The sequence below is a fragment of the Spinacia oleracea genome, chromosome 3, assembly GCF_020520425.1.
Source record: "Spinacia oleracea cultivar Varoflay chromosome 3, BTI_SOV_V1, whole genome shotgun sequence".
Lineage (NCBI taxonomy): Eukaryota > Viridiplantae > Streptophyta > Magnoliopsida > Caryophyllales > Amaranthaceae > Spinacia > Spinacia oleracea.
Window position 1 is genome coordinate 23501807 of NC_079489.1, and position 23198 is coordinate 23525004.

The 23198-nt window shown below is 34.8% G+C and overlaps 2 protein-coding genes across 4 annotated transcripts; both read right to left on the reverse strand.

Annotated features, from left to right (window-relative positions):
• Positions 1-10586: 10586 nt before the first annotated feature.
• On the reverse strand, positions 10587-12985 carry LOC110793827 (endo-1,3;1,4-beta-D-glucanase). 2 transcript variants are annotated; one of them, XM_056839941.1, is made up of 7 exons: positions 12527-12985; positions 12372-12393; positions 11993-12119; positions 11538-11628; positions 11413-11436; positions 11163-11266; positions 10587-11004 (listed from the first exon to the last, which is right to left on the reverse strand). In XM_056839941.1, the coding sequence occupies exons 1-7, from the start codon at positions 12678-12680 to the stop codon at positions 10858-10860; spliced, it is 669 nt and encodes a 222-aa protein (XP_056695919.1). In that variant the 5' UTR covers positions 12681-12985; the 3' UTR covers positions 10587-10857. The 2 variants fall into 2 exon arrangements, with proteins under 2 accessions (XP_056695919.1, XP_056695920.1); XM_056839942.1 differs by lacking the exon at positions 11413-11436.
• Positions 12535-17974, reverse strand: LOC110793826 (uncharacterized). 2 transcript variants are annotated; one of them, XM_056839940.1, is made up of 9 exons: positions 17716-17974; positions 15965-16105; positions 15279-15300; positions 14191-14317; positions 13998-14088; positions 13799-13891; positions 13602-13702; positions 13270-13456; positions 12535-12673 (listed from the first exon to the last, which is right to left on the reverse strand). In XM_056839940.1, exons 1-8 carry the CDS (start codon positions 17855-17857, stop codon positions 13316-13318), a joined length of 858 nt encoding a protein of 285 aa, XP_056695918.1. In that variant the 5' UTR covers positions 17858-17974; the 3' UTR covers positions 12535-12673; positions 13270-13315. The 2 variants fall into 2 exon arrangements, with proteins under 2 accessions (XP_056695918.1, XP_056695917.1); XM_056839939.1 differs by lacking the exon at positions 12535-12673 and having other exon boundaries at positions 13210-13456.
• Between the last annotated feature and the right edge of the window lie 5224 nt (positions 17975-23198).

Consider the following 23198-nt stretch of genomic DNA (forward strand, 5'->3'; position numbering starts at 1 on the left):
CGGATCATGTTAGCAATCGATGCATATTAAGATTCTGAAATGTATATGGTAGATGGATGTCAAAACTGCCTTCTTAAACATCGTTTTAACATAAATTGTGTTTATGACGCAGCCTGAGGGTTTTGAGGATCCAAAGAATGCTAAAAAGGTATTCAAGCTTAAAAAAATCCATTTATGGATTGAAGCAAGCACCAAGGAGCTAAAACATATGTTTTGATGAAGTCGTCAGTGATTTTGGCTTTGTCAAGAATGCATGTGAATCTTGTGTATACAAGAAAGTCGGTGGGAGCCATATTGTTTTCCTAGTATTATATGTTGATGACATATTACTTATCGGAAATGGCATTCGTATGTTGAACTCTGTCAAGATTTGGCTTGGGAAGTGTTTTTTGATGAAGGAACTAGGAGAAGCACAATCATACTGTGTCAAGATCTACAGAGATAGATCTAAGAAGATGATTGGACTAAGTTATAACACTTTTATCATAAGGTAATTGATAGGTTCAATATGGCTAACTCCAAGAGAGGTCACTTTCCCATGTCTCATAGAATGACTCTTAGTAAGACTCGGTGTCCCAAGACACCTGATGAGCAAAGAAAGATGAATGAGATACCATATGCATCATTGATTGGTTCAATATTGTATATTATGATATGTACACGCGCCAGATGTTTCATACGCACTCAGTTCTACGAGTAGATACCATTCAAACCCCCAGGCAGGAGAGGCACATTGGACTGCTGCCAAGAACATTCTTAAGTACTAGCTTAAACATGCATAAGGATGATTTCCTATTCTATGATGGATATGATGAATTTATTGTAAGTGGCTATACTAATGCAAGCTTCCAACCCGATAAAGATGATTTCAGATCACAGTCTGGGTTTGTCTTCTGCCTCAACGGAGGAGAACTGAGCTGGAAAAGTGCTAAGCAAATAACTACTGTGGATTCTAAAACTGAAACAGAGTACATTGTTGCACATGCATGAAGCAATAATGGAAGCAATTTGGCTTAGGAAGTTCATTGGTGATCTTGGTGTGGTCCCCTCCATTAAAGGACCGGTAGCTCTCTATTGTGAAAATATCGGAGTTATTGCCTGTAGGGGAATACAGTTAAACATAATAACATGTGCGGAACAATCCCCAAAGCCAGGAAACATGTATAAAGCACAGATTAAGCAAACTTACATTCGAAGCGTGTTTTCCACAATAATCTGTCAACGAACACGAACAAAGAACTCCACTTGTCGTTCCTCTACTTGGTTCACCGACACGATCAGATCCGTCTTGATTATCGTCGCTTAGACAATTGATCAAGATACTTTGCCTTTTGGGATGAACACACTATGGAGGCACAGAGAGAATTAGGGTTCTCTGTTTTGTCCTAGGGTTGTGTGTAATCTGAATTGTGATTGTGTTAAGTTGGAAATTAGGTTGTAAGGTTATTTACATAACCTTACTAACCGACCAAGCCAAGAGGCAAGGCCGGCTAGCAAGCCCCGCGTGAGACAAGCACAGCGAGCTGGGCCATGGGCCTCGCTGCTGTGGCTGTGTCGCTGCTTCGGCTCGCGCGCACACGCGCAGCTTTGCTCGGCCATGGGCCAGCGCTGCCGTGTTGCCTTGGCCCTTGCTTGCTTTCCTAGTGCACGCCCATGGGCCTCGAGTGCTTTGTGCACTCGGCTCGTGGGCCGCTCCTCGTATTCACGATTAAATATATTTCCGATATATTTATTTATCGTTTCGTATACGACGAATCACCGTCGTACGATACGATTTATTCGTCTCGCCTAGCTTACGAATATTCGCGATACGATATACGATTCCGATGCAAGGTCGTATCGTATAATACGTTTCCAACTTAAATCCCGAAAAGCTATTAAATGAATTTCCGATTCATTTAATCCGGTGATCTGTTACGTGTCATTGGTGTGACCTTGTAGGTTCAGTCAAGAGTAAGTTGTGAGTTCAATATCATTAGAACTCACTGATCGGAAGCATTGCTCCAGCTAGCTGTTCCGATCACTTGATCTTACTGAATTAATTGTTCGCAATTAATCTGAACCTTGGTATTAGACTTAATGCACCTTGGGTGAAGGACATATTTCCTTCATTGCCCAGGCCAAAGATTCGACGCCACAAGAAATTCAAGCGTATACTTCATAGATTTACCTTCTACGAGAATTTGTTGAAAGAAAAGAAGTCGAGATAAGCATGTTTGGAACTGACGAAAACATCGCAGATACATTAACAAAACCTCAACTGTAAGCATAGCACAACTCGCATACTGCAGCCATGAGCATATTGGAGAATGGCTTTGATGTCCCTTAAATATTTTGAGTTTTTAGAGCTTAAATACTTTGTAAAACATTTATGGTTAACCATTCATAGAAATAAAATAAATTTCAATTTTCCATTTAATTTTGTTGTTCATTAAATGATGAGTCCTTTCAATTTGATAATATATTCAAGATATGTTGTCCAAGAGAGGTCAATTGAATATGATCCCTGGTCGAAATTTTCTATAAAGGTAGATGCATAGAAAGCACTAGACGACTAGAATGCAAGATGACTAGTACGTAGTTCTGTTTCTTGAACTATGTGGACAAGGCAATGTCATAATCATAAAAATTTTGTCATAAATAAATTTCATAAAGTTAATTATCAGACACTAATCCTCAATACCTGAGGATCCTTTCGGTATTGCTTTTTGTTTTCAGTTTTCTGTTTTCACAAAACTAAAAACCAAAATATGAAAACCACATAAAGTAGTTTCTAATTTTTTGTTGTCATTTTTAAAAATTAACATGATTACTATAAATGATTTTAATAATTTAATATAAAACATATGACTTGTAAAAACAAAAAACTGGAAACTGGAAACTAGCAGTGATACCGAACAAACCCCAAGTGATCGATTTGAGTTTACTTGTTTGAGAACTGCTTATTTGACGTTTTCAATCGTTGCACCGTAAAAGGAGGCTATAACGACAACGCTCGGGTAATCACCTATCGAACGAAGTCTAACTTCAAGATCGCAAAATCGGGGTTGTCCTCCCACAAATTGGGACGAGATGCCAAAAGTTGTACAAAGGCCACTCGGAGAGCTAGAAACTGTAAAATGCATGGTAATTGTGCTCATATGGATCATAGGCTATGATCGATCATCTATTTATTTGATCACTTGAAATCTGTCACTGAGAAATACCTATGGACATAAGAAGGATGACTAGCTAGTCTTACCTTATTATCGTGGGGAACAAGGAATGAGGAAGGTGACAATTTTTCTCTTAGGGGAATTTTGGTTATTTTAAAAAGTTAGCCAAATTTCTGAAAATTTGTTGCTTATTTTAGGAATTGATAGAAATAGAAATGTTTAATTAAAACAGGGTTTTAAAACAATTCTTTAAAACATAAAATTGTGATAAATATCATTTAAAATATATCGTCAAAATGTTTAAAATAACGGAATTTAATCATTTATAAATATTTAAAAACGAAATTAAGCTAATAATTATTTTTAATACTAATAAATCAAAGTTTAAAAATTCGAGGTATTACAAAATTAGTCGGGGCATTGTAGACTATTCGATAAGAGGACACTAAAAGGCCATTGACTATAATGACATCAAGAGTTTTCTCATCGAAAAAAGATGAGTGATTTTAAAAGGATATGTTTTATTAAAAAGAACAAATTATCACTAAAATGATACTTTATCCGTATATAATTAATTGGCTTACTTTCGCTAATCACCCGTATTTTATCAATTGGTGTATTTTTCATTTATGAAAAAATCCTTCTAATTACCCCCAAGAACCCCCACTATTAATATTCAGATTTTTCACGAAATACCCCTGAGGTTTAAGTTTATTCACCAAATACCCTTGCAGTTTCAGTAATTCACCAACCCCTGAGGTTTCATTTTTTCGCATGACTTACCCCTGTCGTTATGTGGCCGTTAGAAACTTTATTTCACCAGATACCCCTATATTTCAAAAACTTTATTTCAACAGATATCCCTATGGTTTCTTATGTTTTCACCATGTACCCCTATGTTTTATGATCATTTCACCAGATACCCTGCTTAACAACGGCTATTTTTTTATAAAAAGAACAAGTCGTTGTACTATCTCCTCTATATAAAGGAGGAGCAGCAGCAGCAGCACCTTACCACACATCTTTTTGTTCTTCCCACAAATGAGCTCATATTCTCCCAACTCACTTCTTACAAATGAGCTGATATTCTCAATCTTCCTCTACAACGTATGAATCCTCATACGTTGTAGTTCCAAACAACACATGCAACAAATGTGGGAAAAAATGTGCAATAAGAAGTTCCGAAACAACGAAAAATACTCAAAGACTATATTACAAGTGTGACTTATGTGACAACTTCAAGTGGTGCAAGGGAAGCATTGAGAAACCACATGCAAGAAGAAACAACAGAAATAGCACAGATGAAGGAGAAATGCAACAAATAGAAGCTTGAATGAGGAAATTCACCAAATGAAAAAGAAACTCAAGCAACAAAAGAAATTAATGCATGGAGCTATCAAAATTGGCATTCTAATGCTTCTGATTCTTGTATTTGTATTGAGAAAGTGAATGATGTGTAATAAACAACAAAATTTCATCAATAATATGACATTTCATTTCCTTATTAAGTAGCTTTACAAAAAAGTACCCCCGACACGCAAAATATAGACAACGATCTTTAAGTGTAGCTTTACAAAAACTTGCTCCCATAGGCAAGAGATATGCCCAATAAGTGAAGCTTTACAAAATATGCTCCAATATGCAATGAAATGAGCATTTACAAAAAGTTAAGCATAAATCGAAAAATCAAGTATGCTTCCTTTTGTTTCCCTTAGTTGGTGCATTACCTTGTTGTTGTGAACTAGAAGCACCAGGGTCCCCTTGTTAATTGTGACCAGAATCACTAGCAGCAGAAGAACCATCAGCAGCTGAAGAACTAGCAGCAGCATCAGCAACAACTTTCTTTTGTTTTGCAGTGACTCCAACTCTGCATGTCCTTGCATTGTGTCCCACCTCCTTGCACTTACTACACTTCACACTGTTGTTTCTCTTCCCCTTCTTTGGATAATTTTATTTCTCTTTCTCAGTTTAGGTGGTCTACCATCAGCTCTCTTCATGGGCTGTGGGAGGATGATAGGGAGATCAAAAGACAGCCATTGGGTTGGGTCAGACATGAGGTGTATATGGTCTGAATAAGTTAACTTGCAAGCTGCCACTTTGAAATAGCGAGAATATGAGCTCATTTGTGGGAGTAACACAAAGATGTGTGGTAAGGTGTTGTTGCTGCTGCTCCTCCTTTATATAGAGGAGATAGTACAACGACTAGTTTTTTATGAAATAATAGCCGTTGGTGAGTAGGGGTATTTGGGGAAATGATAAGAAAACATAGGGGTACATGGTGAAAACATAAGAAACCACACAGGTATATGGTGAAATAAAGTTTTTGAGGGTATCTGGTGAAATAAAGTTTCTAACGGCCACTTAACGACAGGGGTAAGTCATGCAAGAAAATGAAACCTTAAGGGTATTTGGTGAATTACTGAAACTGCGAGGGTATTTAGTGAATAAACTCAAACCTCGGGGGTATCTCATGAAAAATCCGATTAATGTTTTATCATTTGTTCCCTATTTTTTCTTTACTTTGAATACTTTAAAACTGCCACTATATTTGATATATGCGTTTATATAGAGTTTTTACCCCCGTCCCTTAGTACTTTTTGATCTCAAATGAGCTATTCGGAGCGATTTTTAGTACTAATGTGCTCCTTGTAGTGTGTTTGTAGTTTCAGGTTCATCATTGTAGGAATTAACATATTTTTGTACATTTCCTACTTATTTGAATCAATACAAGAGATTATATACTTTCGAGAGCGCAAACATTGAGTTGGAAGAATTTTCATGCAAAGCGAACAGTGAAAGAAGTAGAAAACTGAATGTCGTCCACTCTTTTGATCATAACTCGAGTTATACAACTCCAAATGCAGCGATTCAAATTGGGTTGGATTCTAGACTTCAAGAGATTTCCAACGAGTAGTCACTCGCCTAATTCCGACTTATAACGAAGGAGATATGGTGTTTTTAAGATACGGGATCGTGCAGTTTGACGAGCAGATCGCCCGATCGGGCGGCCCATTGCCCGATCGGGCGACGACAACCCCTGGGCGCGGATTTTTGCTTTGTTTCCGGTTTTTTTCTTCTACTTTTGGGCAAGACTATAAATATAGCCCTTAGACATATTATTTGGGATCTTATTTTTCTAGTACCTTAGTTTATTGCTTAGTTTTTATTCTTTCTCTAAACTTTTGTTAATTACTTTTATTATTGCTTTCAAGTTTCAAACTTTAAATTTCATCATTTGTTCTTCAATTTGGTATTTATTATTTCTTTCCTTCTTTATTCAATTTTAATTATGTTTTCATTAATCATGTTTGCTTTGTTTAAATTAAATATTTGTGAGTAGTTTATATTCTAGGGTTTTGGGAATCCATGAATTAATATGAAGGGATGATTGAATGTTGTTGATTGTTGGTATTGTGGTTAATTCCTATTGATTGATTTCATTTACTATGCGATTAGATTTGCGCAGGTCTAATTGTATTAGTCTAGCAATATCAAGTTAAGATTCGAGAGATGCAATTTGATGTTTAGGCTTGTGTCAATAGGTAGAACTGGGATTAATACGTAGCGAGAGCCCGTTAATTCTAAGTCTATGATTAGTATCGATTCGAGAGAGCATGCTAATCTAATTAACTGTTCTATTGATTATTAATATTGTTTATCATCCCGGATTGTTGTTCATTGGCGAACCTATGCCCTAGACCTCTTAATATCTTATTTATTCCTCTTTTATTATTGTCTTAGTTTTAATATACAAATCAACCAACTTTCTTGTTTCCCAATAGTTTAGACCTTAGTTTTAATAGTAGAAAGAACGCTTGTTTCCCTGTGGATACGATCCTGACTTCCCTCGCTACCTTGTTAGTGGAATTAGGTTTATTTTTGACTAGGTGATACGACTTTAGCCTGTCAAATTTTGGCGCCGTCGGGGAAACGGTTTTATTTTCTGCTATTAATTTTGTGGTCTAGATTATTTTCCTGAGTCTCGAAGAACTTCGTGTTTTTTGAGAGCATGTACATATTTTCTTTTCTTTAGTTTCTCTTTGAAAAAAAAATGGATTATTATTCTTTTCCGGTTCCTCTTTGTGAATCTTTTGCAGGTACTTGCAGTAATTACAAAGAAGAGGTGGATGCTTTGCAAAGAGCACTATATGGTTAAGAGCTTGTCCACCATGAATGCCCAAACACAGAGAGTGATATTTGATTGATCGTTGAGGTTGAAGAATCAATAGTCCACAAAAATAGCTTCCATAAGGAGAGTATGCCTACTTTCTCTTTTCCTTCTTTTTCCTATTCTTCTTTTATTATTGTTTTTTCCTTTTGTTCTTCTTCCTTTAGGCATCCTACTCCTTACTGGCATAGAGTTCGTTCGGACTTTATGCAATTTTTGTTGTTGGTTATCGTGCATGTCCGGTTGCACGAAAGATGTGCGAGTGCGCATGACAAGCTTCTGCGCTCGTTGGTTGGTTATTTACTAACCAAGGTCGAGCGGAAGGCATAGAAGACTTGGACCCGGAGGGGTTCAACGATTATTGAGACCCTCGATCTCCACTCCTTTAAGCACTGGGGACATTGCTGAGTTTGGCTTTGGGGAGGTATGTGTTATTGCTTTCTAGATTAGTTTATCGCTTTTGAAAAAAAAAATACAAAAATACGTTCCGATGAATACAATATCATGCTTCCCTGTGCCCCTTTGATAGAAAATTGTTTTGATTCTTGGTATTTGATGACGAGCAATGTGGATGTGTTAGCCATGATTTGATATTCGATTGCTTTGATGCCTTAACATGAGTCAACTCTGACTAACTATTTGTGGACTTGGTGCTTGGCTAGTTGACTTGGTTATGATGTGTGATAGCTTCCTGGTGTGTCATTGATTTTGAGTATTGGTTTGCAACTGTTAGTAGTGTTTTATGACTCATATACATGCACATTGTGGAGGACGAAGATATTTTTCTGTTTAGGTAGCCTTCAGATGAATCTAGATACATTTGTTCCCTCCTTTTCTACCCATGTTGTTGCTTGTGCCCCTTTATTCGGTGACTAGCCATATTACAAGCCCATGAAAGCCCCATTGGTTACTAGTCCCAAGCCTAGCTTGGGGGAGCTAATAGTAAGTGAGGTGAGGGAGTTGTAGTGTGCTACATTTTGAGCACAAAGTGAGTGTTGAAAAGGAAATAAGGGAGTTCTTCTTATCTTGTTTGTTGTTTGAAAAAGAGAAAAAAAAAATAATGAAGAGTGAAAGAGATGAGAAGAATAGAAAATATGAAGGTTTCCAAAGGAAAAAAAAAAGGAAATTGAGAAAAATAAAAAGAAAAAAAATTCATTACTCTCAGAAAAATTCAAAGCATTGTTTCACTCAAGTATTGTAATTTCTTATCTTTATGAGTGATTGATTTTAATTGTGAAAGAAAGGCAAGAAAGTATAGTGTGGTTTGTTTGTTGTTTCATCATGTGTTGAGTGGGAGAGTTGTGGTCATCATTTATGGTTGATCATGGTTTTGCTAGGATTTATGCTCCCCAAAGCCAAGGATTTAAGCTCACATTTTACCCAAATTTACCGCACCCCTACCTAAGCCTATCATTACAAGCTTTGAAGACCTTCGGACCTTTGTGCATAGAGTCATATTAATGTGAAAGTAGTTGTTTATCAATGCAAGTTATGACATGACATATTTCGAGTCGACTATTAGGTTGAGTGTATGTTTTTCTAGACACACGAGTGTTGTGAGTTTTGGGAAGGCATTGTACACTTATATGTTGGGAGGAGAGCGAACGGGTACATCTTTTATCCGCCACATAAATGAGTGACGAGTGTGTGAGCACTAGTCTTGAATTCCATTGTGCATTTGTGGTTCGCTTTGCGTGACGATTGTTAGGGAGGATTTGTGGTTGGTGGATTTGATTGGTTGACATTGATGCATGCTCGTTAGATTTTGCCTTGAATTATGTCTTTCGTTTTGAAATATGTTAGGGGTGAAGTTGATCTTGTATTCATCGATGATTTCCTTGCTTAGGGACAAGCAAGGATCTAGCTTGGGCGAGTTTGATATATGCGTTTTATATAGAGTTTTTACCCCCGTCCCTTAGTACTTTTTGATCTCAAATGAGCTCTTCGGAGCGATTTTTAGTACTAATGTGCTCCTTGTAGTGTGTTTGTAGTTTCAGGTTCATCATTGTAGGAATTAACATATTTTTGTACATTTCCTACTTATTTGAATCAATACAAGAGATTATATACTTTCGAGAGCGCAAACATTGAGTTGGAAGAATTTTCATGCAAAGCGAATAGTGAAAGAAGTAGAAAACTGAATGTCGTCCACTCTTTTGATCATAACTCGAGTTATACAACTCCAAATGCAGCGATTCAAATTGGGTTGGATTCTAGACTTCAAGATATTTCCAACGAGTGGTCACTCGCCTAATTCCGACTTATAACGAAGGAGATATGGTGTTTTTGAGATACGGGATCGTGCAGTTTGACGAGCAGATCGCCCGATCGGGCGGCCCATTGCCCGATCGGGCGACGACAACCCCTGGGCGCGGATTTTTGCTTTGTTTCCGGGTTTTTTCTTCTACTTTTGGGCAAAACTATAAATATAGCCCTTAGACATATTATTTGGGATCTTATTTTTCTAGTACCTTAGTTTATTGCTTAGTTTTTATTCTTTCTCTAAACTTTTGTTAATTACTTTTATTATTGCTTTCAAGTTTCAAACTTTAAATTTCATCATTTGTTCTTCAATTTGGTATTTATTATTTCTTTCCTTCTTTATTCAATTTTAGTTATGTTATGAAGGGATGATTGAATGTTGTTGATTGTTGGTATTGTGGTAAATTTCTATTGATTGATTTCATTTACTATGCGATTAGATTTGCGCAGGTCTAATTGTATTAGTCTAGCAATATCAAGTTAAGATTCGAGAGATGCAATTTGATGTTTAGGCTTGTGTCAATAGGTAGAACTGAGATTAATACGTAGCGAGAGCCCGTTAATTCTAAGTCTATGATTAGTATCGATTCGAGAGAGCATGCTAATCTAATTAACTGTTCTATTGATTATTAATATTGTTTATCATCCCGGATTGTTGTCATTGGTGAACCTATGCCCTAGACCTCTTAATATCTTATTTATTCCTCTTTTATTATTGTCTTAGTTTTAATATACAAATCAACCAACTTTCTTGTTTCCCAATAGTTTAGACCTTAGTTTTAATAGTAGAAAGAAAGCTTGTTTCCCTGTGGATACGATCCTGACTTCCCTTGCTACCTTGTTAGTGGAATTAGGTTTATTTTTGACTAGGTGATACGACTTTAGCCTGTCAATATTGTATTACAATGGTTTATTCTCCATTTACTCCACTTACATCTTACGGAGTACTCACTTTCATAAACCCCGTGCTGATCAAAGTGCATCAATTAATTATACACGAATAGAGTAAATAACTTTTACATTATATTAGAGTAACTTTTTAATATTTTAGGGGCAGTTTACATATGCCTTACAATATTTATTGTACAATGGATGTAATGAATAGTTTGTGGTGGGTAAAAACCAAAATAGTAAATGAAGTAACCAACCATTAGTGTAACAATACATGGTGATCAGCAAGCAACGTACCGAGTACCGACGTATGGATGATCATTGTTGTATATAATGTGATAGAGCATTGTTCATAATTTGAGCATGATAAGATGTTAGTACTTATTGCTTAGTAATGTATTTGTTAAACCATTTCAACATATCCTTGTGAGCTTCCTCTGCAGGCTTGACAGCAGCAGCATCTTCAGGGTCGTATCTCATTGTCCACCCATGGGCTACTCCAGGAAATATTTTCACATATCCATCCACCTAAAAATACAATACAACCAACTAAGTAATTCAATCAAGTTTCTTTACAATTAACATTAAGTTAATGGAATTCCATCTTTTCCGACACAACAACACGAACCAGGAATTGAAGAGCGAGCATGCTTAACATTAAAATAGTGACAATGTACATAATGTACCTTAGGGCGCTTAGCATTCATGGCCTCTTCAAACTGCTTTAGAAGCTCAGGTGGAGATACTTGGTCGAATTCAGCCCCGAGAACAGCAATTGGTACCTTCACACCTTTGACCAAACAAGTACCAGATAACTAGATGACATGTTTACAAAAGATAAAAAAGTTGAAATATAATCTAGTTCTAAAACACCAAGGTGCAAGTATAGAGCATCTATCATAGGTTAAAAATCATGATTGAGCCTTACTTACTTACTTTTGATATCATCCACAGTGACGCCTGAAGGATGCAAATGATTGAAAATTTAAGCATGACTTAGTGCATCTACCTGTACATACATAAAGGTTTTGTCAAAGGTAAAAGGACAAAAATAGCCTTACCTCCCCAACAAAAGCCAGCTGCTCCGATCTTACATATACCTTTCTGTTTCAAATATTCAATTACTGGCTTTGCCTCTTCGTATCCTTTGTCCTAAAACAAAAAAGAAAAAAGAAAAAAGAAATATGTTTATAAAGTTGAATTAATTGTGAATTAATTAATGTTGCCTGAATTAGCTGTTAAGTCGATCAAGGACATATGTTTATGTTAAGATAGAATATAGGAGATATTATATTGTGAATATTCTGTAGAGTCCTAAATATGGTATGTTACCTAATATGAGTCCTACATATGGTATGTTACCTAATATGTAATCTAGGGTTTAGGTAATGAGTTGTACTATATATATACGTGTGTTATTAATGAGAAGGATACGAGATTGCACAATATTTGACAGTTTATAAAGTTGCTGTTTAACCAGGGTATTATTATGTATACAACACAAAGGCAAACTTACAGTTCCATGGTCTTTTAGCCAAACTGGTGCTGGTCTATCAGGGTTCTGAGGATTGTAGGGATCCCCATGGAAGAAATCAGGTACAACGACATAATAACCAGCATCAGCAACTTTGTCTGCGAGCTTCCTGTACGAGTACCCCGTACGTTAAGGATTAGTGAATTAACATTCAAATACTTGAATCAGAATATATATTCACAATTCAAAAAAGGGTGACATTGACATTGACATTGACATTGATATTGCAGTGTTGCACCAACCAGTCATTTACTAAGATTAAAAAGCGGCGGCCGGAAAGATCATTTTACAAATGAAATCATAAAGAACAAGTACATTATAGCAATTGATTCTTGATAATGAAGATTTGATTTTGGAATACCTCAAGTTTGGAGCTTCATATCCTGTAAAGACAAATACCAAACGGAATGAGAATGATCAAACATACAAAATAGATAAATAAAGTGGGATTAATTGAAGCTACTACAAAGAAAGAATTGAAAGGATTAGTTAAAGAAAAGGCTTAATTAGGCTTACCAAAGAAGTCAGATATGAGGAGAATAGCAAGGTCGGAATGAGAAGAGCCGACGACATATGAGTTGAGGCCACCAATTATTTCAACATGCCCACCTCCACTCTTTGGGTTCAACTTTGGAGGATTCTTGCAGCATTCTGATTCTGACCCTGTCATTTTCCATTCACTTCTTTATTTTTGTTATTCAATTCAATTACACATTTGTTTTCGACCCAAACCAGCCCCTAACAACAACTCATGCACAACCCCAACTAAACCCATATAAACTAGAATTTCAAATTAAAATTAAACCCAATTGCCATTTCTTTTTAATCTAAATGCTTTGTCACCACTACCATATACTCATTAACCAATTGAGGTTGGCATGAGTGGTTAAGCTCTCTTGGTCCTTAACCAAGGTCTACAACCGAGGTACCCATACAAACTCCCACGGGAGATGACCTCGCCAAAAGCAGTGGGAACTCCTCGTAGTAGAAACAAAAAAAAAAATATATACTCCTTTTTAGATTAAAGAGCTTGTTTAGCCTACAACCGGTTCAAACAGGTGCGCTTCGGATTTTAGACTGGTTTTCCGTTTCGGTCCAAGCATAACCGGTTTGGTCTCCGATCTTGAATTATCAACATTCTATATGTTTTTAAGAGTCACATTGTTGACCGCACAAGTATCAAGATTCAAGGAAGCATATTTGAATTTGATATAATATACACCCTATCGGACATTTGATACACCACTGGACCTACGTACCATCCAAGAACTCTGATAGATGATACGAAGTATATGTGTTAAGATCCTAGTTAATGTATTTCTGAAACCAAGTTAACATATCCTGGTGAGCTTCCTCTGCAGATTTTACAGCAGCCTTGTCTTCAGGATTGTATCTCAGTGTCCATCCATGGGCAACTCCAGGGAATATCTTCACATAACCATCCACCTATATATATAAAACAATCAACTCATTAATAGAAATTAATTAAGTGACTGAAACACGTACACACCAGTATGTAATTAACTAATTATGTATAAAGTGAACGAGCCAGTTAATTAAGTATTAAAGTTTGACAAGTCGATGTTGGTACCTGGGGCTTAGCATTCAAGGCTTCCTTAAACTGCTTCATGAGCGCAGGCGAAGCTGCATGGTCAAGCTCAGCTTCCAGAATAGCAATTGGTACCTTGACACCTATGACATTAAGTAGACCAAATAATTAAAGCTAAATCACTAGCTAACTGTGAATTAATTAATGTTGCCTGAATTAGCTAGTGAGTTGAACCGTACCTTTGATATCGTCCACAGTAATATTGGAAGGATGTAGGAGTACGGTTGCCTGTACATATTGATCACCTTGTGCTAGTTGCACAGCCACTTTTCCTGAATAAAGGAATTAAGTCAGTGATTGAAATCAATCATACGTACATGATACATTGATACATGATAATACATAGAAGGTGGTTTTGGGAATTGAAAAAGATGTTACCTCCCCAACAAAATCCAGCTGCTCCTATCTTACATATACCTCTTCTCTTGAGAGATTCAATCACCGGTTTGGCCTCTTCATATCCTTTGTCCTAATTTCAATGACAGAACCAATTAAGTTACAAAATCTGCCACCCAAAAACTTACTATCATTCAATTCCTACAATAGAACACAAAGTCGATCACGTACTCACCGTTCCATGGTCTTTCAACCAAACTGGTTTTGGTCTCTCTGGATTTTGAGGATTGTACGGTTCCCCATGGAAGAAATCGGGTACAACAGCCAAATAACCAGCACCTGCAACTTTGTCTGCAATCTTCCTGTACGAGTACATCAATAATTTTATATATATGCTGCATGCTATTACTATATTGCTATGGGGTCACTCTTCTTCAAAATAAATACAAAATTTACCCAACGAATCACTGGATGTTGCTCTAGGATGCATATATATATGGAAGATAGGTACTAAACATATGAACCTATTGTTGCAAGTTGCAAGGTAACACGTTACACGTACGGGCTGAGGGCTGAGGCTCACTTTTATATGATTTGCAGCGTCACAATATTTTCAATGTTTGGACAATCTGTCCATTGACCGTATACAATTGCACCCATTCTATACTTGTTTTCCCATAGCTAAATCATGCATTGCATGCCAATTCAAGTACTCTTTTGCTGGCTATTACCAACATTTTTTTTAATATCAACATCATAAACATAATTAATAATCCCAAAACAAAGGAATCCATTAACCTTAACTCAAAACTTGAATGACAATATGTTATTTAGGCTTCACATTGCACTAAGCAAGTAAGCAGTATACTTGCTACAAATTATTTGTGTCTGCAATTACTTTTTTGTTTTTGTTTTTGTTTTAATTGCATAAAAATATATTATTAGATTGTAATTTCTATTTTTAATTTTTAAGATAAAAGGAAATATTATTTGCTATAACTAATAAAAGTTGTTTTTTGTTTAATTTGGACCTACCTTATTTAAAGTTTTCATAGTAAAAATAACTTGATGAGTCGTGGACTACGTGACACCCTTGTGGAGTTGGACCATTAAAAACTGATAAGTAGGATTGTGGCACGTTTTATTTGTCATAACTTGCGACTTTTATTGTTACCCATTTCAATTATTCATAAGAAACTATTTACATTATAATGAAGATATGATCATTTTAAAAAAATTTAAAAACTTAAATATATGGGCAATTATAAACATGCATATACTCATACTCTCAAGTCTCAAGCATGACATTTCTTATTAAAGTACCTCAAGTTTGGAGCTTCATAGCCTGCAAAGACAAAATAATTAATAAGCAACCATATTAATATATATCTACATTTTTTCCCACAGTTTTCAATGCATATTTGAACCATCAATATCCATATACGTATTATAAACTAAAACTAGTTTTTGGGCCCGGGTTACTACATTAATGACATTTGCATTTAATTATTTTTATTTATCGCAATGATAACATGAAACATATCATGTCTTAGTGGTAAAGGCTCTATTATTTAAACCTAAGGTTAGGGGCTCAAACCTTATGCAAATCATACCATATTTCACATTTGTTTTCCATGCATGTGAACATCGCATAAAGTGAATGACTAATATGCAGAGCGCCACGTGTCATCTAAACTTGTTTAAGAACGCCTTTTAATATATATAGTATAGATAGATATGATGTATATAAGAAGATGATATTTTTTGAGAAGAATTAATTAATCAAGATCTCAGACTTGTATATTTATTGATAGTGTATTAGAATCCATTTACATTGGGATGGACTTTGAAAAATGGAGGAAGTAGTTGATTTTAAATTGAAAGAGACGGATGTCATTAATATTAGTTATGACACTTTTCTTACAAAAAAAGTCTACTTGGTACAAGTAAAAATGTATAGAAAATAGTTAGAAGAAAGAAAAGGCATAATAATAGGGTGAAGAAATTACCAAAAATGTCAGAAATGAGGATAACAGCATGGGTGGAATGAGAAGATCCAGAGACATACGATTTAAGGCCACCAATAACTTCAACATGCCCAGCTCCACTATTCGGGTTCAAAATGGGAGGATTCTTGCAGCATTGTGGCCCTGCAGTACATGTACACATTATCAACTTTGCATAATTGAATTCCTATCACAATCTCTTACTCTGTATGATCTTATCCTTATACTTCGTATATACCAAGCATCATGTATGCCGCCCTCTCATTTCTCATATATTCTCGATCAATTCTCATATACCCAACAATAATTAATACGGTGTAAGAAAAAGGGAAATATACTCGATGATAATAATTATTTTATGAGTCAGAATCTTCTAGAGTTTTAATAAAACTCTACAAGATAGAGTTATATCCAAACCATACATTTTTAAATCAATGGCTCATATTGATGAGAAAAAATAACGGGAAGTTTGGAAAGATAATATATCAACTATTGATTTTTCATTTAATGGTTGATATGCTCAAACTCTACTTTGTAAAGTTATTTTAGAACTCCAGAGGATCCAAAACCTTATTTATAATATTAGTATGTACTACATCCGTTTCAAAATAATCTTTATATTTTACGTTTTAGGTAGTTCGTTTCATAATATTCTATTACATTGTGCTTTATACGAAATAATATTTTTGGGCATGAAAATTTTCTATCTTATATACTCCCTCCGTCCCGGAATACTTGAAACGCTTTCCTTATCGGGCCGTCCCGGATTACTTGAAACGCTTCTAAAAATGGAAACTCTACATAATATTTTATTATTTTCTCACCTTACCTAAAGGCCCACCAACAACCCTACTACCCCAAATAAACATTAAAAAATTCATGACCCCCCACCACATCCCACTATCTATATTAAAAAAAATATCCCACTACTAACTACCTTTCAATTAAATAAGAAGTCAATTATAATGAATTAAACTCCGTGTCGGTCAAACGGTTTCAAGTATTCCGGGACGGAGGGAGTACTATTTCTACCCCCACAATGTTTACAATTTTTTCACTTAATTTCTTTTACTTTATTCATCTTTTTCTTACACTCAACCACTTTCTCATCCAATTCTCTTGCTTTATCCATAGTTTATTGTAACCATCCACCTTTTTACAAACTATTCCTCTTTTATCTTAATACAGTACTTGTTTAAATATTACCATTAAATATCATTTTGAAACACGCAGTAGATGAAAATTATTAGATACACGAGGGCTAGGTGCATCGTGCATTCAAGGTGTATATTTATGCCTATTGATGGTCCTCACTATATTTTCTCCTCACATATAAGGAGAAAATGTGAGAGGGTACACCGTACATCCGGGTGCATGTAATATATTCTAGTAGTAGAAATCGTGAAAAATGAGAAATAATATATAACGAGAGAGTGTGGACCTTCGGTGTAATATATAAAATAGAAGTTACAAAAAAGAAAGGGAAATTTACTCCTACAAAATACAGAAATATAAGGTGAAAATCAAGTGAATAGACATGTGGAATAAATTTTTTTAAAAAAAATAATGAAGATGGGTATGGCACCAACGAGGGGGATTATGGTTGGACAAGGATCTAATCGAAAAATCAAATGGAAATCGGGGGACTAATTGGTCAAAGAATGTCAACAGCACTCACATCAAATGCGTAGTAATAGAATGAAGATTAGATGAGCAATAAAAGTTGCAAAAAATGATAGTATAAAGTTACGAACCGTATAGTGATTTAGCGGCAACCTCAGACTGAATAGCAGCAACAAATGAAGGGCTAAAGATGATGAAAGCCCCAACGAAGATTATCAATCCAGAACCACTCTTCCTCATTCGATATTTATGCTTCAAGTTCAGATCCCTCATCAATAGTCAAAGCTTTCTAAAACCATATAAACAGTTGGTCAAAGGAGAGAGAGAACAAAGATGTATATGGCCTTACTGTAAAGCTAAAGCATGAGTTGGATTAAACTTTAAATAATCAAACAATCAACTAACTCAATTATTATACTTTTTGTTCATTTTGTGCTTTCCGGAAAATTAAATACGTATAAAATTTAGGGGTTTTTGTCATAAAAGACCTTTTAAAATCCAAAAATTGGGAAAAGGCTAGGGATACACATGGTGTGCAAGAGCATCTTGCACACCACCACTCATTTTTTGACACCTCCCAAAACCTACAAAAAATTGAGAGGGAAAACTGATTCTGAAAACTGAGATTTGAGCGGGATTTTTTTCACAGAATTGCGCCTTCTTTGAAAGTGGGCGGGACTATTTTCAGAAAATTGCGCCGTTGTTGTTTGAGCGCCAAGTGAAATTGTAATGGATTTCATTTTCTTTCATCTCCATTCATCTCTACCATTGTCAATCAAAGAAACATTTGAAGGTAAACTATTAATCCAAAAAAAAAATATTGTTACCATTCTATTTCATCATCATCTACGGGCTACAGCAATTATTTTGACTCTCCCTCAATTTCCCCTTTCCTCCATTGATAAACAGTGAAAATTAACACATATTAAAACCCCAAAATTCTCCTCCATATTTTCCATGTTTTGTTTTTGTTATAATTGATTAAAACAAAATTTTCAGGCGACAAATTACTATTTTCGGTGTACACTTAAGATTTTCATTGATGGGTGAGTTTGTATTCTCCGTAATATTTTGTTTGCATCGAAGGTGATGAGGATTGTAACTGCACACAAGGTGTTCGACAAAATGGTTCAATGAAAATGTCTTTAATTTTATTTCGGTTGTTCAACTATTACTATCGTTTTTGGTTTTGGATCCGATTTTGGGTTATGGAATTTGCATTTGGAGTTGCTTTGAACGCTCCCTTACTCATTGGTATTGTCAGAAGGACACTTAGTTAATTTTTCTGGATGATCAACGGTTGAACAAAACGTTCGATTCTGGAGATACAATGATCAAAAGCAAGACAAATGGAGATAGAAACAGGCAAAAAGTAAATGGTATGTTCTCGTTATTGAGTTAATACATCTTTGCCATTCACGTTTTATTTGGTTGAAATATTCCTTCTAGTCTAACTATGTAAGAAATGTGAAATTCAACTTCATGATTGTACATGGAGTATTTTCCACAAACTCTACAACTATTGCTTTTTTAGGTCCTTCATGATCAATTTTAGCTTAGTGTTCGTCATTTGGACAGAAGAACGATAAAGTGAGAATACAGAACTTGGGTTATCAGTACAAGAGCTCGCTTCTCGAGCTGTATCTCGAGCCAGGGCAAAAGCTGCTAAAAATATCAGCACCCCAAATTCAGCTCATCAGTTTGAGGTTTCTTGGAGAGGGTTTTGTGGCGATCGTTCTCTACAGGGCACATTTAGTGAAGGTTTGATATTGATTAATAGTTACCTAAGACTTTAGAATGTGTTTCTGAGACATAATACTTGAGTTGTATTGGCAAACAATGATGTCAAGTTTTGTGTTGAAGTATAGAATATCGCCAGCAGATGTTTATGTTTCATAACCTTTTTCCTCAATTTTCCTGATGACATTCAAGCTTGTTTGTATTTTTGGAATGTCTAGGTCACTCAACCTGATACACTAGCGCAACTATTTAAAAATGCTTTGACCTCCCTTCATTGATATCGTCAAGTGTATTGCAACCTTTATTTATTTATGTAAGTAGAGGCATCATGAATTGTTGTATAGTCAAGTACTTCGTATATTGTTTCTGATGTGGTGGATGGTGGTGGTAGCAGTTAAATTGAGTGTAGGTGTTGGTTAGGTTGTTGTTGGTTCCGAGGGCCGTGATGCGTCGTTTGATATTTTTACTCCTTGGGAGGTTCAAACAGTAGAGCTTAGGCACCGACAACTCGGCAAGAGTCTTCTCAGGTGTTGCCTACTGATATCTGTTAGCTGCCATTGATGTTGGTCCGGTGGGGAAGGGTTCTTTTGGCTGCTGAAACTTCACGCTCGTACTTTGTAATGGAGTGTTTTTGGGCATCCGGGTCAACTGTTGATCAGAGTTGACTTCTTCTTTAGTTTACGTTTTTTATTTGGTTTTGTGGGCTTTACTTTTAAGCCTTGTATAGTACAAGTGAAATTTAATTTGAGAATATTTTTTTTTTAATCTCATTTGTATCATAAATGTACTTTTAATAAGAAATGAATCGTTTATCTATGTGTAATTATTTATGTATCAATAAAAATTTAAGAAATAAAAATATATCAATATATTTTTTTACTTTTTTCGGCCTCTGAGGGCTTTGATTTTCCCCCCCTCAAAACCACATCATTAGACTAATCACCTAGCATATGATGAAAATTCAAGTGCTTGGGTTTTTAAGTTTAATTTTGGTTTTATGAGATCATTTCAGTTTTTAACTTTAATTATGGTTTTATGGGATCATTTTAATATTTTTATTGGCGAGTTAATAATCTAAGTTATTTAAATCTTTTATAAAACAAAATTAAGATCCGCCATCAAGATAAAAAAATATTTTAATTAACTTTGACTATGATCATATAGGATACCAAGGTCTCGGGTTCGAGCCTTGGGAATGGTAAAAATCTCAACTAGGTGGGATGCTTCCCATCGAGGTACCCATGCAAACTCCCGCGGGAGATTAGTCCACTGTTGGAGGATCGAACAATAACCTTAGTGGTAGGATGATCAAGTAACTAGTTTAGCGGGGGTGTCATTTTACCTTTAAATAAAATCAAACTCAACTGAAATAGATGTATAACTCCTAACATTTTTTTAATAACCTAAATCGTTCACATCGTTTATAATACAAATAACTTTGCCACCACCAAATTGAAAAAGTTAGCTGCAACAAAACTCTATTTAATTTCACTGCTACTATAGAGGATCATTTCACTTTTAAAGAAATCATGACATAAAAATTTCAAACTCAACTAAAGTAGAATAAAATAATTTTCTTTCTAAGGATTGATGTGCTGATACCCCCTTGTCGCAATGTCACTGCTACACTGCTTTAATATACTTCCTCCGTCCCTTAATACTCGCACCGGTTTGACCGGTGTGGAGTTTACACTTGAATTGACTTATTAATTTAATACGTGTTAGTTGATAGTGGGGTATTTTATTTTAATATAGTTAGTGTGAAATGTGTAATGGGTGGGGAGTGGTGAGTGGGGGTTTGAATTTTTAAATGATTTTTGTAGGGAGTATGGGTGTAGGTGGGTTAGTAAGCAAGTGTGAGAAATAATATAATATTGGTTAAAATTTCTATTTATAGAAACGGTGCAAGTATTAAGAGACGGCCCGAAAAGGAAAGCGGTGCAAGTATTAAGGGACGGAGGGAGTATACTCTAAGTGCACGCACCTGTGTTCGATTCCTAACAAGAGCCCAAAAATAATTTATTTAAAGTGTAAAAAACCATTTTATGGGATCATATTTTAGTCATACAAAAATCAAAATATTGGATATACATTTTTTTTCAACCTTAACATGGATATTTTGGCAACTCGATGCTCTTATGGGAACTATCAGATAATTTATCGTCCTCAATATAAAAAGGGGTTTATTGGTGATATAAGATTGGTTTTTTCTTATATTAAATATTACATATTTTTATGGTCACGCAAGAGCTTATAATAAAACATAACGATACCAGAAAATAGCTCACGATCTCCAAAAAAAGATTTGTTTTTACCGTATGTTTGGACTTGTATAATATTTTGAAAAATGACTTTGTATGTTGTAGATAGATTGTTTAGGTGTAACTTTGAAAAGTTAGGTTACATGTTGTTTTTTTTTTGTTTTTTTTTAATTAACCTTGATTACCATTATCCGAGATCATTTTACATTTAAAGAAATTAAATTTTAAATAAAATCAAACTCAACTAAAATAGATATGTAACTCCTAACATTTTTATAATAACCTAAATTGTTCATATCTTTGATAATACAAAATAATTTTGCCACCACCAAGATTGGAAAAGTACGCTAGCGCAACACATTGTATTAACTTTGACTACCCTTATAAAAGATTATTTCACCTTTAAAAGAATCATAATTAAAAAAAAAATCTCAAACTCAACAAAATTAGATTAAAACAATTTAATTTCCAAAGATTGATGTGTTGATACCCCTTATCACAATGGTCACTGCTATGTTGTTTTAACATATAGTAATTTAATTATGCACCCCTGTTCATTTCCTAACAAGAGCCCACAAATAATTTTATTTAAGTATTAACAATTGTTTTATATTTCAATAACTTCAAAGAGCTAGATTTAAATAACTAACTAAGTTTGACTACGTTTACACGAGATCATTTAACTTTTGAAGAAATTAAATTTAAATAAAACCAAACTCAAGTAAAGCAGATACGTAATTTCTAACATTTTCATAAACATCTAAGTTGTTTGCTTCTTGTTATAAGGCAAAATGACGACCCACCACCAAAATTGAAAAACACAATGTATTATAACTTTATCTATGATTAAAAGGATCATTTCACCTTTTTAAAAAATCACATTCAGAATTCTCAACCTCGGTAAAATTAGACAAAAAAAAAATTGTTTGCAATGACTTACGTGCTGATACCCCTTGCTACAATGGTCACTACTATACTGATATAACATATACTCTAACCGTGTGTGCCAGTGTTCGATTCTTGTCAAGAGCAAATAAAACAAATTTTTAATTGTGACAAACCATTTTTATGGGATCATTTTGGTCATGAAAGGATCAAAATGTTGATGTTTTTCTTCACCTTTAACTATGATTTTTTAAGTTTAAAGATATGAGTATCAGTACATGCATTTTCTTTCATTATCCATAGACGAATCATATGAGTACATGCATTTTTTTTCAAGACATAACAAAAAAAAAACTGATGAAGCTACACATGATAATTAAACTCAAAGTCTAAACTTCATTGTTTACAACAAATATATTTTTTGAAAAACCATTATATTATTCATAATATCTGAAGCTTAAACTACATCAAAGAGTTTCTGATATGCAAAAGATTATTCGTTGCACGCATCTGTCATTACAGCCCACATCATATATTGTCGAAATAGCATATCGTTACTGCCATATAACTGGATGAAAAGATAAACAAAATTGGATAAAATTTATGAATAAACTCACAAATGATCCCATAAAAAGATTCAATACATAAAGAAATGAAGTATTGTTTATTATGATTCGGTAAATACTAAAAAGAAACCATAAAAACAATAGTAACATAAAACAACAATT

Excerpts from the sequence above, each read along its gene's own strand:
- LOC110793827 (XM_056839941.1), bottom strand. The coding sequence starts at position 12,680 with ATGACAGGGTCAGAATCAGAATGCTGCAAGAATCCTCCAAAGTTGAAC. Across the intron at positions 12,120-12,371 it reads TATGAAGCTCCAAACTTGAG|GAAGCTCGCAGACAAAGTTG; the intron begins GTATTCCAAAAT and ends GTACTCGTACAG. Across the intron at positions 11,629-11,992 it reads GGCTAAAAGACCATGGAACT|GACAAAGGATACGAAGAGGC; the intron begins GTAAGTTTGCCT and ends TTTTTGTTTTAG.
- LOC110793826 (XM_056839940.1), bottom strand. The coding sequence starts at position 17,857 with ATGAGGGATCTGAACTTGAAGCATAAATATCGAATGAGGAAGAGTGGT. Across the intron at positions 14,089-14,190 it reads GGTTGAAAGACCATGGAACG|GACAAAGGATATGAAGAGGC; the intron begins GTGAGTACGTGA and ends CATTGAAATTAG. Across the intron at positions 13,703-13,798 it reads TACTGTGGACGATATCAAAG|GTGTCAAGGTACCAATTGCT; the intron begins GTACGGTTCAAC and ends TTAATGTCATAG.